The sequence below is a fragment of the Thamnophis elegans genome, chromosome 12 (assembly GCF_009769535.1).
Source record: "Thamnophis elegans isolate rThaEle1 chromosome 12, rThaEle1.pri, whole genome shotgun sequence".
NCBI lineage: Eukaryota > Metazoa > Chordata > Lepidosauria > Squamata > Colubridae > Thamnophis > Thamnophis elegans.
The window spans coordinates 39,725,956-39,744,307 of NC_045552.1; the positions used below are offsets into that span (position 1 = coordinate 39,725,956).

An 18,352-nucleotide genomic window follows, 5' to 3' on the forward strand; every position below is an offset into this window, starting at 1 on the left:
GCTGGTTGCCAAGAGCCTGCATTTGGATCATGTGATTGTGGGAATGCTGTGATGATTATAGCAACAGCACTAGCACTTAGACTTACATACCACTTCACAGTGCTTTACAGCCCTAAGCGGTTTACAGAATCAGCATATTGCCCCCCCCCCCCCAAAAAAAGTCTGAATCCCCATTTTAGCGTACTTGGAAGGATGGAAGTCTGAGTCAACCTTGAGAAGGTGAGAATCGAACTGCCAAACAGCTGGCAGTGAAACTGATAATACATCAGTTTTTTCAGTGCTGTTGTAACTTGAAATGGTTGCCGAATGAATGGTTATATCAATTGAGCATTATTCTCTCCCTCTCCCTCTCCCTCTCTCTCTCTTTCTCTCTCTCTCCCTCCCTCCCTCACTCTTTCTCTCTCTCTCTCTCTCTCTCTCTCTCTCTGTGGTGTGTGAAACTCCTATATGTAAATAATGTTATATTACAAAACAGTAATAGGGTGATTAAAATAAATAATACACACACAGAAAGAAAGAAAATGGAAAATACTCTGAGCCTGAGGAAAAAATATATAAGAACTTTTCAATACCAATACAATATCAATACAATATGACCCCAATGTAATACCTGTATGTGCATATATATGCTATTGCCTTGATTGTTTTTCCTTGTGTAATTAAAGAAATAAAGCCTCTGAGATGGAGCCCATTGCAAATTTCACCCAACAACAGAGAGAAGGAAGACAGATGGTGAATGTATATATTTCTAGTTTTCTAATTTGTATTATATGTGTTAACAAATCCCACTGAGGGACAATTTCAGATTAGGGTTGTGCTCCGGTATTTATTTAAAGAACCGTATGCTGCTTCAGAAAACCCAAAGCTGTTTTGCAAGGAAATTCTGTGCAATCCATGGGTGATCTCGTCCCCAATTCTTTTGCCTGATCTCATTCCACAGACGTAAAAATACAATAATAGTAGCGGCTGCAAGAGGTATCTGCTTTGCTCAACCTCAACACAACCCCAGAGTAACTGGAATTATTAAGTGCAATTAAATCTAGCAGTCTCTATGTTCAGAGGTGGGTTCCTACTGGGTGGGCCGAGTAAGTAGTAATTTGGTCTGCCATGCCCCGAACCAGTTCTATTGCCGGCGGCGCCATCTGGATTTTAGGTTCTGTGCATACACAGAACAATCTTCACATGCAGAAATGTAACTTTTTTCCTTTTCTAACGTAATGCACATGCACAGACCTTTTTAGGTGCAAATGCGCACACACACGGAAAAAAAATTTTTGCACGCCAAACTGTCAGTAATGCCGATAGCAACCCACCCATGTCTGTGTTCATACAGATGGATCATTTCCACTGCATTCTAATCATTCTGCAGTCAACTTAGTCTTTCAGTTGAATACACTGTTTTCACCGGCAGGGAATGTTTCATTTTAATATAAATGCAAATGGAAATGGGATTTGGGGTGACTGTTTAATCCAATTTGTTTACATAAAAAAATTAATTCAGTGTATTCAATGCTGTCAGGGCAGAACCACTGCTCCTGAACTTAGAAGAGTCTGATTTGTATATTTTATTTAGAAAAGCCTGTTTACATCCAGGCTGAGCCTCTTGGGGGACTGGGAAAAAAAAGAGATTTACTGGCAAAGAAAGGGCCTTTCGAGATTGATTTGCACCTACAATTCCCAGTTATTCCATGTGGATAAATGTTATCCACTACTGCTTCTTCAATGTGATTTCCCTTTTGTCAATGGAAATAATGTCAATTAGATAGTGGCACGTTATTAGATATTTGTCACGTTATCCCATGTGGAATTGTCTGAGGTGAGTTATACTGCGGTGAGTTGGCTGCATCCCATAGGTCAGTGACGTGCAGTGAGGTTTATGGCTGGTGAGGCAATGACACAATTTTTTTTAGACTTGTGGACTTCAACTCCCAGAATTCCACAGCCAGGCATGCTCAGTTCCGATTTAAAGTGACAGCATTTGTTTTTCTCCTTTGTGAAATAAGTTTCCTTCTTCCTTTCCTTTTTCTTCTCCCTTCCCCTCCTCCCTCCCTCCCTCCCTCCCCCATCTCCCAAACACACACACACAAACACACACAAAGTTGGATTGGAGGGAGTCAGGGGGACCACAGAGGTGGCAGGAAGCCAGTCAAAGAGCCATACTGGAGCACACACACTTTCCCCCAGCCCCGGAAGGATCCAGCCCAGTTTCACTGATTACAGGTTTGAAAAGACAACGTGGCTTTGCCTGCAATCAAACTACACTTGGGGAGGGAGAGCACTTCCCTCCAGCCTTTGCCCAAAGCCCCGCACCAGGAGGATGAAGTTTGAATTCCTCCCCCTCCCTCCGACCCACACATACCTTTTCCAGCTGTTTCAGAGAGGATTTCAACTCTGCTCTTGCCTGCCATCATGAAAAGAAAAAAAATGTAAAAGGAAAAAGGCAAGAGCTGAGGTCAGGCTGAACTAGTTGCTGCCAGAGTCACCGTGGATCACTCTGCTTAACTGCTTAAAAAAGCCTCTAAAAAGTGCCCTCTACAGGAGGAGACAGGAGAACGATGTGCCTCATCTACATCAGGAATTTTTCGGCTTTTAACCCTTGCTTAACTCTGCTCGAGTGATCATAAAACGCCTAAAGTCAGACTAGATGAGGCCCGTTGTTCTCCTGCCTCTTCCTGTAGAGGGTGCTTTTTAGAGGCTTTTTTAAACAGTTAAGCACTAAGCAGAGTCATCCAGGGTGACTCTGGCAGCAACTAGCTCAGCTTTTTTCCTTTTACATTTTTTTTTCTTTTCACGATGGCAGTGGTGAGGCTCTGCCTCCCCTGACTGCACGTCATAGCCATAGGTATATTCGCTTAATAATGAACTTATTAATATTATTATGAAATATCCTTTTAAAATATTTCCTGATTTTGTAAACCCTTTTGGAAGAGGGTTTAAGTCTATCTATGTCAAAGTAAATACTTAGTAGTAATTTGGTTCTGGGGCCAAACTAATTTTTTGGTGGTACACACAGCCTTCAGATTGTACATCTGTATGCCAGGTGATACATGATGGTCCATGTTGAAGAAAACCTGGTGATAAAAAGGAAACCAGAAAAGAGGCGTACTAACCCTTGGCCAATTTTTTCAAACCGTGTATATTTCTTCTTCGGGTCTCCAACACTCACAATACTTCCTAAAATAAACAAGAAAAATAGACCTTGGTTAAAACATACATTAAAAGGCCAAGACAAAAGATAGTATACAATTCCCAAATAATTTTGGAAAAAAGATATTGTCAGAAATTCTTAGTCTGGAGAACAGTAAGAATTAAATATTCAGATGAAATTCAGGAAGCAAAAGAAAACAGATCAGTTGTAAAAAGAAAACTAAAAAAGGTGGCAATGTCACCCAATAGTTTAAAATGGCAAAATGTTTATTTAAGTGCCACCATTCAAATTTTGGGGAAAAAAATTAAAACCACACAATGCTTCAGTTTCAAAAACTATACCTTTGGAATCAAAATTAGAAAACCAGTACAGTCTTAGATAAATAACACTTTCTATACCCTTTGTTAAAAAAAACCTGAATTATGTAATTTATATAGATTGTTCTTTCTTCTCTGGCTGATGGGTTAATATAACAAAAACATTTTACACAAAGTGCAAATCAAACTTGCTATTCCAAATTCTTTCTATGCTGGGTATTTTCCCTATCAACCTGGTATATAAATAGTTTCAGATGTGATGCATAATGTGCTTCTCCCTAAATTTCCAAAGAACCACTGCTTCTCCTTCAAATAAAAAAAGCCTATAAAATCTAATGAATTCACAAAATCTCTTGACATTTGTGCACTCCTACAAGATCTGGCAAGTTGAACCTATCATTACATTTTACATTTTTGCTTAAGAGCTTATGTGATTTTGGCAATGTGAACAATTCCAGTATTTTCATAGAACAGCTTGTGAAATATTGAAGAATAAGTGTTATATATAGGTGTTTGAAGGGACGTGGTGGCTCAGTGACTAAGATGCTGAGCTTGCTAATCAGAAAGGTGAGCAGTTCGGCAGTTTGAATCCCTAGTGTTGCGTAATGGAGTGAGCTCCCATTACTTGTCCCAGCTTTTGTCAACCTAACAGTTCGAAAGCATGTAAAAATGCAAGTAGAAAAATAGGGACCACTTTGGTGGGAAGGTAACAGCATTCCGTGAGCCTTCGGTGTTTAATCATGCCAGCCACATGAACACAGAGACATCTTCAGACAGCACTCCGGTTTTGAAACGGAGATGAACACCACCCCCTAAAGTCGAGAACGACTAGCACATATGTGTGAGGGGAACCTTTACCTTTATAGGTGTTTAGGAACATTTTGGGATTGAGAAGAACATTCTTGGCAGAAAGTTGAAGACTTAGAAAAAACTAAAATACTTAAAATTAATTGAGAAGCAACAGTAATTATGATGGCATTATGATAAGCATCAACACATTATTAGTCCTATAATAAATTCAGTTGAGAATTGGAAAAATCTACTTCCTGGTTATACGAAAGACTGAAATAAAGGAAGATTGTGTAATGGATTGGGGTCTATTTCAAAAAGGACTTTAAAAAAACTGATGTTTGACACAATCTTTCAATGATTTATTTAAAGGATAATGGCCATCATGTCTTGTATTGCATGTCTGTCTGTCTGTCTATCATCCATCCATCATCTGTCTATCTGTCTCAATCTATCATCCATCCATCCATCCATCCATCCATCCATCCATCCATTCATCTAGCAATCATCATCTATTATCTATCGATCATCCATCCATCATCTGTCTGTCTATCATCCCTCCATCCATCCCTCCCTCCATCATCTATCTATCTATCTATCTATCTATCTATCTATCTATCTATCTATCTATCCATCCATCTATCCATCTATCCATCTATCCATCTATCTATCTAGCAATCATCTATCTATCTGTCTGTCTTATCACCCATCTACCTACCTACCTACCTACCTACCGGCCTGGCAAAGGGGGGGAGGAGACAATTCTGCATGAGTGGCCGGCAGTTCCATTTGCATGAGTGGTGGGCACACATGCTCGGCACTCACACAAATGGAATGTGCATGCACATGCTTGCATGCCCCTCATGCAATTGGAGAAGTGCGCACGTGCATGAGCTCACCCATCGTTTCCACAGCAGATTCCAAACGGCTCACAGCCCAGTAATGGCCTGGGGACCCCTGACCTAAATGAACCTTTTTTTGATTTCTGTATTTATTTTTTCTTTAAGGATTATTAATGGTTTAAAACCTTAATTGTCCTTCTGCAAAACAGGGCTCCTTCAGGAAAAAGAGATATCTAAAAATAATCATTGCTATTATTACTACTACTACTACTACTACTACTACAACTACTAGAATCATCAATAATTCCATTATGATTGTCTTTCTATCCAAGGACATCCAACATAATTCAGACATAAGAAGACTAAGCACTTAGTCTTAAATACCCCTTCACGGTACTTTACAGCCCTCTCTAAGCAGTTTACAGAGTTAGCCTCTTGCCCCCAACAATCTGGGTCCTTATTTTACCCACCTCGGAAGGACGGAAGGCTGAGTCAACCTTGAGTCGGTGAGATTTGAACTGCCAAACTGCAAGTAGCAGTCAGCTGAAGTAGCCTGCAGTACTGCACTCTAACCACTGTGCTACATCGGCTCTTAGGCATCAACCCAAATCAGTTTAGGTGCCAGGATACAACAAAAGAAACTGAGAATTGATTCCAGACAAATCAGCAAGTGCGAATTTAGAAGCTTGGCATCACATCCAATGTTCCAACCCACCAGATCTTCCAAAAAGTATTTTCTGTCTTCCCTACAGCAGCTGAAATACTGAACCATCTTTTTTTAGGGAAGTTAGAAGGGTCAGCTTCTCATCCTTTTGCCATCTAGTTAATTGCATATCCAGTGCATACACCATGTGCAGCAGGGCTTTGGGTAGACAATGCAATTCAATCAGGTAAGGTTCGTTCAAACTTGTTTTGTTCATCTATTTTTTCCTTCTATAAGCACACAGATATGCACACACATACAGATGGAGAGAGAGACAGAGAGAGACAGATATACACACAGAGAGAGAAAGAGACAGATATACACACACAGAGAGACAGAGAGATAGACAGAGAGACACACAGAGAGAGACAAAGAGAGACAGAGAGAGAGAAAGAGAGAGAAAGAAAGAAAGAAAGAAAGAAAGAAAGAAAGAAAGAAAGAAAGAAAGAAAGGAGAGAGCCTAGTAAGAATATATCAAAATTTCAGAATCAAAATTTCAATAGCAAGTAATTTAATTCAAGACCAAAATGTTTATTATATACTGTATACCTTGGTGTATCATTTTCCTTCATCCCTTCCAGTAACTAATAATGATAGAATATCCTCCTCCTTTTTATATCCAGTACTCTAAGGTATTAAATAACAATCCAATTATCTTAAATTAGATAAACATCAGTCTATTGAAATAACACAATGTATCAAGATTTATATTAACACAATAAAAAGGGCAGGGGGTGCATGATGGGTCCCTTTTCTTTTATGGGTTATTACCAGCAATGATCATTTGTGAGTCATTATCTGACATGATTGCAGAAAAGAATTAACAATGAATTTGAGGAGAAATAGACTCTCGTGACACCTTTATAAAGACGGGTAGAAGAAAACCATGGAGATACCAGAAAATGTCGCTAACAAAGGAAGGAGGTGTAGCCTAGATTTTTGTTTTTAATCTTAATTCATTCTTAATTCTTTTCATAATTAGCCAGAGACGTGTAGTTATCCAGGCTTCAGAAGCGTGACAGAAATTTCAAGCAAGTTTTCCATCTCCAATTCAAAGTTGGCTCAAAGGAAAACCTTTGAGCATGGTAATCAAGTGCCTATTACATTATTAAAGGAAGAGAAATGAAAGTCGGCAATAATCAAGGAAGCAAAATGACTTTAGAGATTCAGGACAGCGAATCAGATCAAACTGGGCTTTATTAATAACGCTGCTGAGCCATAAATGTTTTGCTTCACAATATTGCAGCAAAATGGCCTTTTTACTAACTAGCATATGAGTTGTTCTTATTTTCTAGATTTCTTATTTTTCTATTGTCTGGCATATGGCTTTAATTTTCTATTTATATTATACACCACACAGAGTTGGCTGGAATTGAATTAGAATGGAAGTTAGTTAGTTAATTTTGGCCAGTCAAACTGAGGTTTTAAGTTGCAAGTGAATGGTTGCATTGCATACAGCATTCTTCACCTGGCTAATAAATTAAATCATTTCCTGAATTCATGCAATGGTTTGAGCCACAAACTCCCTGAAGAGCATGCATTTGCAAAATTATAAATTGCTTAACCAAAAGTAAAAAAGAGTCCCTCCAGATTTTACTCCGCTAGTTGTTACTGGCATTAGAGGGTGGTGCTCGTCTCTGTTTCAACGTCATTGAGCCAGTATTGTCCATAGACATTTTCATAGTCCTGGGGCCAGTATGATATCAGGGAGCAGTGCTACCTTCCCACCAAAGTGGTACCTATTTATCTACTTGCATTTGTATGCTTTCAAACTCTTAGGTTAGCAACAACTAAGGCAAGGACAGGAGCTCACCCATTGTGTGGTGCTCGGGTCTCAAACCTGCAGTGTCTTAACCGTTGAGCTACTGTGCCTGATCCTTATTATATTATGTGAGAAATGCAGCTGGTTGACCCTAGCCTGATGCTGTGTACCATGTCATGACAATGTAACTTCTCACTGTAATTAGAAGATCTTAAAATACTCATGGTTGTTCTCATTTCTGTCATTTTCCTAACTCCGTTATGTGATTTTGTCAGCAAATGACTACTAAAGAAAAATAAATGCTCACTTAATTTCTCTAGAATCTCTTCGTCGGTCATCTTGGATTTCTTCCGTTGCCGATCTGTGTTTCTATACAAAGTGCTTGTGTTTGAATTTTCAGGCTGGGGGACTGTTGACTCTTTCACTGAGGCTGGTGAAGCAACAGGCTCTATCACTGAACGTGTGTAAATCTGAAACAAAGAAACAAAGAGCTGAGATTGGTGGACCCCCAAACAAATCCTTAGTGAATTGTCTTGCAGATGAGAACCAGTTGTCTTCTGCCCTTCCACAAATACTCCATTCCTTTCCAAAGATTTAATTTGGGCGAGCATGGAATGGATTTCAAGACTTCTAAGATGCTTTTCCATTTGTGACCAAAGGCCGGAGCAAGAGGTCCTCTCCATCTTTTCATGCACTTACAAAATGTTGGCACTGTTGTGGTCCACCGGCGGCCTATGGAGCTGACAGCAGAGTCGGACAGTGAGGAGGTTGGGGAGGAACATGGGTGAGTCTGGGGAAGGCTCGGACGAGGGCTCTGCGTTGGAGGCAGAGAGGGGGCGAGGGCCATCTGGCAGTTATGTGCTGCTTCCGGAGCCTCTAGAGTCGGACAATAGTGAGGCAGAGGAACAGGAGGAGCCCATTCCCAGTGCACACATGCGCAGAGCTGCCAGAAGGCAAGCACAGTTAAAACAAAAGGGGTGACTTGGGAGTAAGGCTTGGAGATGATTGGCCCCTCCCATAAGACATAAAAGAGGAGCAAACAGACACGAGCCTTTACAGGAAGCAACTTTGTTCGTTCTGGTTGGTTTAAACTCTGAAGCTCCGTTTTGACTCTCTGCTCCATTTGGCCTTGCAAAACTAATTAGGTCTTTGGTAGTGTTTCAAGGGAGATAAAGCCCTATCCCGAAAGACTGTGGCAGACTTCTGTCAGACTCTTCACAGACTGTTTATGATTCATTACCGGCTGTGAATAAACATAATTCACAGCCTTTTAAATAAAAAGAGGGGTTTGGGGACTGTGTTTTTTTTTACTGTCTCAGGGTGCCTAGGTCAGAACAGGCATTGTCAAATCAAAGATTGCCAAGTCTTGGGTCAACAGATTAATTTCAGGGGATGGATACAAACCATTCTTTATCCCAAAAAATATCTTGACATCATCAATAAGTGTGGGCTCTTTGCTGTATTATGGATTGTCTCCCTCTGAACTGGGCCTTGTGCTAGGAAGGGAATTTCTGCATTTAGCTGCTTCAAATCTATTTTTTGTATGAAGTAATCCTGGTTCTCAGAAACACTCTTAAAAATGAAATCTGTGCTTTAAAAAAGGTAACTCAACTAAGTCAGAAACCTGGAGAACAACACACTACCCTTCCCATCGAGCTATATAAGCGAAAAACCTGGAGAAAGCAAAGATTATGATTTTTTTTTTTAAAAAAAAAACCTAAATTCTGCATCTGCTGCTTTTTCCTTCCTGGCCTTCTTCAGCATTCAGCAGTCCTGCTGTGATGGCAACCAAAAGAGCTTACTGATTTAGTATGTTCTGGGCGTGGGGCAATCACAGGGGGTGGTTCATTGTCATCCTCCTCCTCTTCGTCTTCTTCATCCTCTTCTTCTGAAACTGGGGGAGCCAGTGGTGGCTCCGAAGCTGTTTTCGTGCTCTGAAGGTAAGAATCGCAGAAACTGATGAAGTTTCATCCCATTTCAGTTCAGTTACAAGACTAAGCACCCTATCTCTTTAACTTCTCCTATCTTGATGTTTCCACCACCCATCAATTCCATGTCTCTGCTGTTGAGATTACAGGAAGTGATTCTCAATTATGGCAACTTGAAGATATGTGGACTTCAACTTCCAGAATTCCAGAGCCAGCATACTGGCTGGGGAATTATGGGGAGTTGAACTCCAGCATCTTCAAGTTGCTATGGTTGAGAAACACTGATATATTTTAAAACAAACATAGTGCACCAATTGATTGTTAGATAGTTATATGCCATTTGTATTATGCCATCTTGTATTATGCTATCTACACAGTGTGGGACAAAGTATAGATGGGTTTATTTTAACATGGAATTCTTTTGAACCCTGGCTTATAACACTGTAAAACTACAGCCTGTAGAAATGTTGAGAAATGGGAATCCCAAATGATAAGATTATTATTGCAAGTGACAGTAGATAACGTGTGCAGATTGGCAGGGATGGGAAAGGTGTTTAGAGGTACAGCTTTCCATATGATGTTATTATTCAGAGTTTTCCTAACCTGATAATTTCTAGATGTTCAGGAAGAGATTGGACAACCATGTGTATTACTTAATGGTATAAGATCTCCTGCTCAAGAGTAAGGCTTGGAAATGATTGGCTCCTCCCCTAAGACATAAAAGAGGAGCAAATGGATGTGAGCCTTTGCAGGAAGCAATTAGTTCATCTAGTCAGTTCAAGCTTTTAGAAGTCTTGTTTGACTCTGTGCTCCATTTGGCCTTGCAAAACTAATTGGCAATTAGGTCTCTGACAGCATTTCAAGGGAGATAAAGGTGGGTACTTATCAACATTACCCTGAAAGACTGTGGCAACTTGTCCGACAGATGTCTACTCTACTTGACTAGACATCTGTCGGACTCTTCATAGACTGTTTGTGAAGCCTTGTGGCCTGTGAATGACCATAATTCACAGCCATATAAATAAAAGAGGGTTTGGGGGACTAAGATTTTGATTTATGCTTCCTCAGGAAACCTAGATCAGAACAGGGTAATTCTGGGAGTTGAAGTCCATATATAGAATATAGAATAACAGGATTGGAAAAGGTTTTTAGAGGTCACGTCCCTTATACAGAAGCAAGAATCATGTAAATTTTAATCAAAATTTAAACACAAGAATTAAAGTAAGCTACCAAATCTTGGAAATTGTGATTGGAACCTTCAGCTCCAATTTATTAGAGAGTTCATTAAGGCTGAAAGTTTCTTAGAATATTTTGAATTTGTTCATCCCATGCCATTTACCACTAACAAATTCATCTCCCACCTGTTGACTTTATATCTTGAGTTTTATTTCTTTCTCAGCCGCTCTCATGCTGGAACACACCTGGTTTGGAGAAATCTACATTTCGTTGTACCTATCAATATTTAAAATGTAGCCATGTTGGAAAAAATTCCCATCTGCAGAAGCATTTGTGCTCTGTACACGTGTCTATTTCACAGAAGCTTTGCAAAATGACTTTCTTATCTGCTGCCACAGTAGAGTCTTTGTTGTCAAGCTGGCAGGGCAAAATTAAGTCACGCAACATGAAAAATGTCCCCTGATCAGTCATTTAGCATTAAAAGCAGGACCACTTGCATGTAATGTAAAATTAGTGTGGACTGCATTAAATATATTGGTAGATTCTCTTGCTAATGTGCATTCTACTCATTTAAAGAAAGGTTTTCATGAAAGGGATCGTTTTTACCCCCGTATACAGCAAATTAAGCCAGAAAACAAAGGAAATTCCAGAACATAGAAATTCATTAGCAAGGGTACTTACCGAGGGATGGGCTGCAATATAGCCATGGGCACTTTTATCTGCAATGGGCAAAAGAAAATCTATGATGGTTTGGTAGATCACAAATGGTTATTAGAAAAGAAGAGGGAAGAGCATCTCAGGCTTCAGGGTCTACCTGGATCAGTGATGGCGAACCTTTTTCTTATGCCAAAATTGTCACTTTATTGCGTACAAGTGTCCACACCAATTCAATCCTTCCCGCCCACCTCCGCATGTGCACGTGACCCCCCCCTCCCCGTGCATGTGTGCACAATGGCTCCCCAAGCCACGGAGGCTTTCCTGAAGCCTGGGGAGGGCGAAAATGGCCTCCCGCAGTCCCCCCGGAGGCCCTCCGGAAGCCAGAAACTGATCATTTCCCAACTTCCGGTTGGCCTGTTGGAGCCATTTTTCATTCTCCCGAGGCTTCAGGAAAACCTCCGGAGGCTGAAGAGGGTGAAAAACAGGTCCAATGGGCCAACCAGAAGTTCAGGAACAAATGTCTGGTTGGCCTGTTGGGCCTGTTTTTCACCCTTCACAGCCTCAGGAGGTGAAAACAGCCTCCCACTGTCCTCCAGAAGGCCAAAAATCAGCTAACAAATGCCTGCATGCGTGCTGCAGCTGATGGCTGGTGCGCCAGCAAATATGGATCCACTTGCCACTTGTGGCACACATGCCTTAGGTTCGCCATCATGGGCCTAGATGGTGAAGGTTGATTCTGCCACAAAATGATGTAGCATGGAAAGCTTTTTGTTCAGTAGACCAGCTTATCAATTAAATCTTCTTTCACCATATTTTATTTCATTGGCTATCCCACTTATAATCTTCCTTGTTTCCATCAAGATAGTACTATCTATCCCAAAGGGTGTCCAACCTTGGCAACTTTAAGTCTTGTGGACTTCAACTCCCAGATTCCTCAGCCAGGTCTTAAAGTTGCCTAAGTTGGACATTCCTGGTTTATCCTCTGAGCTTCTCCAATCTTCCTTATTCTCCATATTTGCTATTTTTATTTCCTCCTCCCAGATATAAATAGCAAATATGGAGAATCATAAGTGGGTGCGGGAGATATATCTATTTTTATCTCCCTTCCCCCAGATTATATTTTTCTATCCCACTTGTCATCAACAATTTGAACTTCTCCCAAAGACATTGCTAGGGACAAGATTGTGCAGTCTATAGTTCCCAACCATATGGCATCTTCATCCCCACATTCCAGAGCTTCCCATCACCAACCCATCTTCTTGAGGTTGGCCTGATGTCTACTCTCCCCACTTCCCTTCTTTTTATTTGATTGTGCAGAAATTCTTGTCTGTCATCTTTTCTTTAACTGTTTCCTCTGCAGCCCTGTCCATCAGAGGTGGTTTGCTCCTGGCATTACTGCCATTTCAGTGCGCACAAAAAATTTGCCCCGTGCGGGTGCGCGTTTGCATAAAAATAGTTCTGCACATGCGCAAAACTTTTTTTTAAAAGAAAAAAATTGTGCAATTACAATTATTCTGCGCACACGCACCATCGAAAATCAAGAAGGCGGCCCTGTAGAAGAACCAGTTCGGGGCCATGGCAGGCCTGCTTTGCTGCCGATTCCAGCAACTCAGGCTGCCAAACCACTACCGGTTCGGCCAAACTGGTCCACCTCTGCTTTCCATACTGTCAAAATTTGTTGCATAAATTCAAATGCAGAAGCATACACAGTTAACTGATGCAGCTGGATTCATTAACTTCTTTATGTACATAAGAATAGATGAATAAATGTACAATACCAACAGGTGGTTCTTCCAAGTAAACAAGGCAGGAGAGTTACAGGCAAACACAAGCAGTTAGTTTCATTTCAGCAGACAAGCTCAGACAGACTGCTAGTTTACTTCTCAGAGCAGTAGACTGCTTCAGTTTCGTTTCTCCTAACAGTGAGGACAAGTAACCAGTGGAACAACTTGCCTTCAGAAGTTGTGGATGCTCCATCACTGGAGGTTTTTAAGAAGTGACTGACACTCACTTGTCTGAAATGGTATAGGGTCTCCTGCTTGAGCAGGAACTGGACTAGAAGACCTCCAAGGTCCCTTCCAGCTCTATTCTCATTGATTGATCCCCATTTTTGATCTTCTCAGCTGGCTTCCAACAAGCAAAGTCAATCAGGGAAGCCAGATTTGCTTAACCACAGTGTATTGACTTAACATCTACCTGGATTCTCTTAACAACCTTGGCAGAAAAGGTCATAAAAGTGACTCACTTAACAAGCGCCCTGCTTAGCAATGGAAATTCTGACTCCAATTATGTTCATAATTGTTTGGGTTTCCTAGCATAATATGTGAATGCAGCTAGCCCATCTCTAAACTATAGCTATCTGTCCTCAAGTCAGTGTTGACTCCTAGTGACTAGATAAATAGATATTCCTCATGATAGCCTCTCTTCAATGGTCAAAGTTTTTGTACCAATATGGACATCCAAGTGGAAACTTTTCTTCTGACTCGTGATCAGTGGTGAAATGGATTTTGTTTGCTACTGGTTCTGTGGGCATGGCTTGGTGGTGGTGGTGGTCATGTGACTGGATGGGCGTGGCCAACTTTTTTTCACTTTTTAAAGCATTGTTTTCCTGCCAGTTCGGGCGAACAGGTAGGAAAAAAATATTTTAAAAAGTGACAAAAAATGGTTCCAATGATTGTGCGGAACAGTTTTGAGCCGCGCGATCATCAGACCCTCCTTATTTCACTTTTTAAAACATTTTTACTAACTAATCTCCAGAACCAGTAGTAAAAAAATGCTTTAAATTTTTTTTTAAAAAGTTCAGATGATTGCGCGCCACAGCTGAGTGTCACAGAACCTCCCCCCCGCCCTTTAAAGCTTTTTTTTAAAAACAAACTTTGGGCAAACTTTAGCATTTTTTGCCACAGGTTCTGTGGGCGTGGCTTGGTGATAGTGGGTCATGTGACTGGGTGGGCATGGCCAACTTTTTTCACTTTTTAAAGCATTGTTTTCCTGCCAGTTCGGGTGAATAGGTAGGGGAAAAAATGCTTTAAAAAGTTTTTTAAAAAAGGGTTCAGACGATCACGTAGCACAGCTGAATGTCACAGAATCTCTTTTTTTCACTTTTTAAAGCTTGTTTTTAACTACTGCTTCGGGTGAACCTTACCATTTTTTGCTACTGGTTCTAGAGAAGCGGTAGCATTTTACCCCTGCTCATGATGGCACATGACCTTTGCTTACCTCCTGATGTAAAACTCATATATTTCTGATTGTTGACCGTCTCTTTGGAATCGTAGAATTTGAGAACATCCAGAACAGCTTGTGGGTTTTTCTTCTGCTCCAGTTTGGTAATGTTGGAAGTCTGTAATAGCCTGGCCCACTGCTCAGGAATGCCCTGCAAAAGCCCAACAAGACAGATGAGGCCTCAAAGAGGATTCTGCCCAAGCTCAGGCAGATGTTCTGCTAAAAACAGTTCCTTAAACAAGAAGCCCAGGTTACCTGTAAGCCTGTAAGCCGTTAAAGCTAGACAGTTTACAGCAGCTGCAATCATTCTCTCATCCTCTCTTAAAACAAAGAGCTAATACCTGGATCCAATTTAAAAAAAAACAAAAAACAAAGAAATTTATGATTGTGGCAAGAAAAGAAAAGTGCATGAAATTCATCCTGAAATCAATTATGGCAGGAAAATGGAACTAACTCCCTGTGATTCAGGGTTGACGTACGCCCCCTCTTGACTAATTTAGAGGTAAACACAGCGGGCTTTAGGAACCTTACACTGGATATTTGATGCAGAGCTTTAAAAAGATGCTTTCCTCAAACAGTAAGAGCAGATCCAATCGGTGTAGGAAATGCCTCCTGGCTGGAAGCATAACAAATACCTGCTGGGGTAGGAAGCACCTCCTGGCTTGGACTTCAGGGACCATATCATAGATGTGAAAGGAGACACATCCACTGGTGGGATTCAATTTTTTTTACTATCAGTTCTGTGGGCGTGGCATGGCTTGGTGGGCGTGGCAGAGGAAGGATACTGTAAGATCTCCATTCCCACCCACTCCAGGGGAAGGATACTGCAAAATCCCCATTCCCTCCCAATAAGCTGGGACTCGAGAGGCAGAGAATAGATGGGGGCGGGGCCAGTCAGAGGAGGTATTTACCGTTTCTTCGAATTACTCAAAATTTCCACTACCGGTTCTCCAGAACTGGTCAGAGCCTGCTGAATACCGCCTCTGGACATATCACATCTTACTTGTTAATTGCACACTGCAGCTCATGCTGTGCACACCAACATTAGAGGCTCCTTTCCCCCACCAAAAAGGGCTATCATAGAAAAATTGGGCTGGAAGGGACCTCGGAGGTCTTCTAGTCCAACCTCCTGCTCCAAGTAGGAGACCTTATACCATCCTGGGCAAATGACTGTTCCATCTATTTTTGAAACCCTTCAGTGATGGAGCATCCACATCCCCAGGAGGCATGCTATTCCACCGATTCATCCTTCTCATTGTCTGGAAATTTCTCCTTACTTCTAGGTTGGATCTGTCTTTCACCATCTTCTTGCAGAGGGTTTAAGAAATGTTTCAAAACATCCAGTATAATTTCCTGCCCTCTGGTAACAACCCTTTCTTTCTGCTTCCTATGGCAGTGATGAAGACACCAGCAGCAGGTTGTTGTTTAGTGCCATCCTCTTCTTTATGCTACTGCCACCCCCTTGGCTTGTCTCAGTGGCACTCAGTGACATTTTGCAACCCACTGCCCCATTTTCTTAATTGCCGGATTCAGCTTAGGATCCTATTGTTTCTGTTCTAAGAGATTGTCTTCAAAAAATGAGAGATGAGATGGTGCTTGGTGGGAAGGGTGGTCCGTGATGGGAAAGTGAGGAGGAAAGCAAACAACAAACTCTACTGCACACACATGAAGCCTGCGATCGCAGCACTAAAACATCTCAAAGAAGCCACTTATTTTGGGCCTGTGACGCACCTCAGAGAGTTTCCCTGTATACATCTGTGAGCCACAGAGAGCTGGCTGCAATGGATGTAAATAAAGAAAGAAAAGAAAAGTTAAAACAGAAGGTGGGGGGAATCGGAAGGCGGGAAAGAGATGGAATCCAGTGAAGTAATAGGTTTCCTATCTAATTGAGGGAAGTAGCAAACACAAGGGGTCATTCACAAGTTACTGGGGATGGGTGAAGATTTTGAAAAAAAAAACCAGAGAAAAATCTCACAGCCCGAAGTTGGAAGCATCGTTTTCTCGCTTGGAAAGAACTGTGGGGCTCTAGCTAACTTCATTTCTGGTTTGAGGCTGGCTAAAGAGTCATTTAAGTAGCCCTATAATTGGATCAGAGGTGAGTTCCTACCAGTTTGGACCAGTTCGGCCGAGTAGGTAGCAACTCGGCCTGCCACACCCCTGAACCGGTTCTATCGACGGTAGCACCATCTTTATTTTCGGCTCTGCACATGCGCAGAACAATCTGCATTGTAAAAATGTAATCCCCCCCTTTTTAAAATGTTGTGTGCATGCGCAAACCTTTTTAGGTGCCAATGCGCCCGTGTGTGAGTGACGAACCAGCAGAAATGCTGGCAGCAACCCACCCCTGAATTGGATGGACTGCTTGATTTTCAAAAACAGGAGGGGAGGGATTGGGTTGAACAGATGAGATTTTCTTTTTCTCTGGACAATTCTGAAAGGGCGCATTGCAAACATTTTATAGTACAGTTATAAAGAGGCTTCTTTGCAAAGGAAAGTCAATGGTTTCTAACAAAGCCTCAGATGATGTGGCTTCTGGATAGGACCCCTCATGTCTTTCCTGGACACCTCCTGAAAAACTATGGATTGCAACATGTTGGTTTTCTTTGGACCCCCCAAATAAGCACTTGGCCTTATTTTCAGGAAGATCTTATTATTTTTGATGTGCAGGAGGCGGTGAGCGTGGTTACCTCAGGGCTGCTGCTGTGTTGCAATATTTTCAGGGAGGGCTTATTTTAGTGCATGCACTCAAAAGCCAAACTGGGCTTATTATCTGGGGAGGTCTTGTTTTCAGGGGGAAAGGGTAGCATAACTAAAATGGGTCCCCATTGCACAAAATCTTTGTCAGAAGTATAGCTCAAAAAGAAATTATTGGCCTGAAATGGAAGTGTTATTTCTATAATCTAAAGTTGCACTTTCTTTTTAACTCCTTCAATCAGAATTAATTTAAAGTACAGGGGAGCATAACTTGATGCCGACATGTAGCCTCTCTCTGAGGGAGATGGGCAGTTTAGAAATATGAAGTATTAATTAATTCTGAAAGGAAAGGAACTAGCCTGTAGAATAAAGGTCTTCAAACTTGGCAACTTTAAGACTTGTGGACTTCAACTCCCCGAGAATTCTGCTGGCTGGAGAATTCTGGGAGTTGAAGTCCACAAGTCTTAAAGTTGCCAAGTTTGGGGACCCCTGCTGTGGAAGCATCTTCATTAAGAATGCTTATGGACCTTATTTGGGCATTCTTAGTAAATAAAAAATAGGCAGCAGCAGGAGAAATTGGGGAAAGAATAAGCCATGCAAATCCCAAAGGTGCGTTTCCAAAAGACAAGTGGGCTTTCTTGGTTTTTTTTTCCTTAAAAGGTCTCACGTCTCATCCAAGAAGCTTCTTCACTTCTGCAAGCAAATTTCAGTTCAGTTCTGTTCCAAACTTCAGTTCTTCAAGGGGAAAAAAAACAAGAAAGTCCAGTTACCTTTTGAAAAGCACTTTTGGGACAACCATGACCTGGGTGATGGAAAATTTCCACAGATATTAAGCCATGCAAGTGTCTTCTCATGGTGCCCATGAAGACTATTTAGCAACAGCCCCATGTGTTCTAAACTTTCAGAAGGTGCCCACAGCACTTAAAATCTTGCCTTGTCCAAAAATCTATGACATCATTGCTTTAGTTCCAGATTGCTGTTTTCCACTCCAGTACTGAATCTGGGTCCTTCTGCATATAAGACAGATGTTTGAATACTTCAAGGCTACCAAAGTTAGACCATCACTACAAATACAGAAAACTCTTATCTGTTCACTGGCATCTTGTGGTCATCC

General features: G+C 41.3%; 1 protein-coding gene across 1 annotated transcript in view; it reads right to left on the minus strand.

The window, feature by feature from the left end:
• Positions 1 to 18,352, minus strand: part of PAK3 (p21 (RAC1) activated kinase 3) — a 43,696-nt gene that overhangs the window by 12,416 nt on the left and 12,928 nt on the right. The window contains exons 3-7 of the mRNA XM_032227403.1: positions 14,542 to 14,695; positions 11,347 to 11,384; positions 9,364 to 9,495; positions 7,869 to 8,031; positions 3,111 to 3,174 (exon numbers count right to left, since the gene is read on the minus strand). Coding sequence (XP_032083294.1) covers positions 3,111 to 3,174; positions 7,869 to 8,031; positions 9,364 to 9,495; positions 11,347 to 11,384; positions 14,542 to 14,695 — 551 coding nt within the window. The remainder of the gene's footprint in view (positions 1 to 3,110; positions 3,175 to 7,868; positions 8,032 to 9,363; positions 9,496 to 11,346; positions 11,385 to 14,541; positions 14,696 to 18,352) is intronic.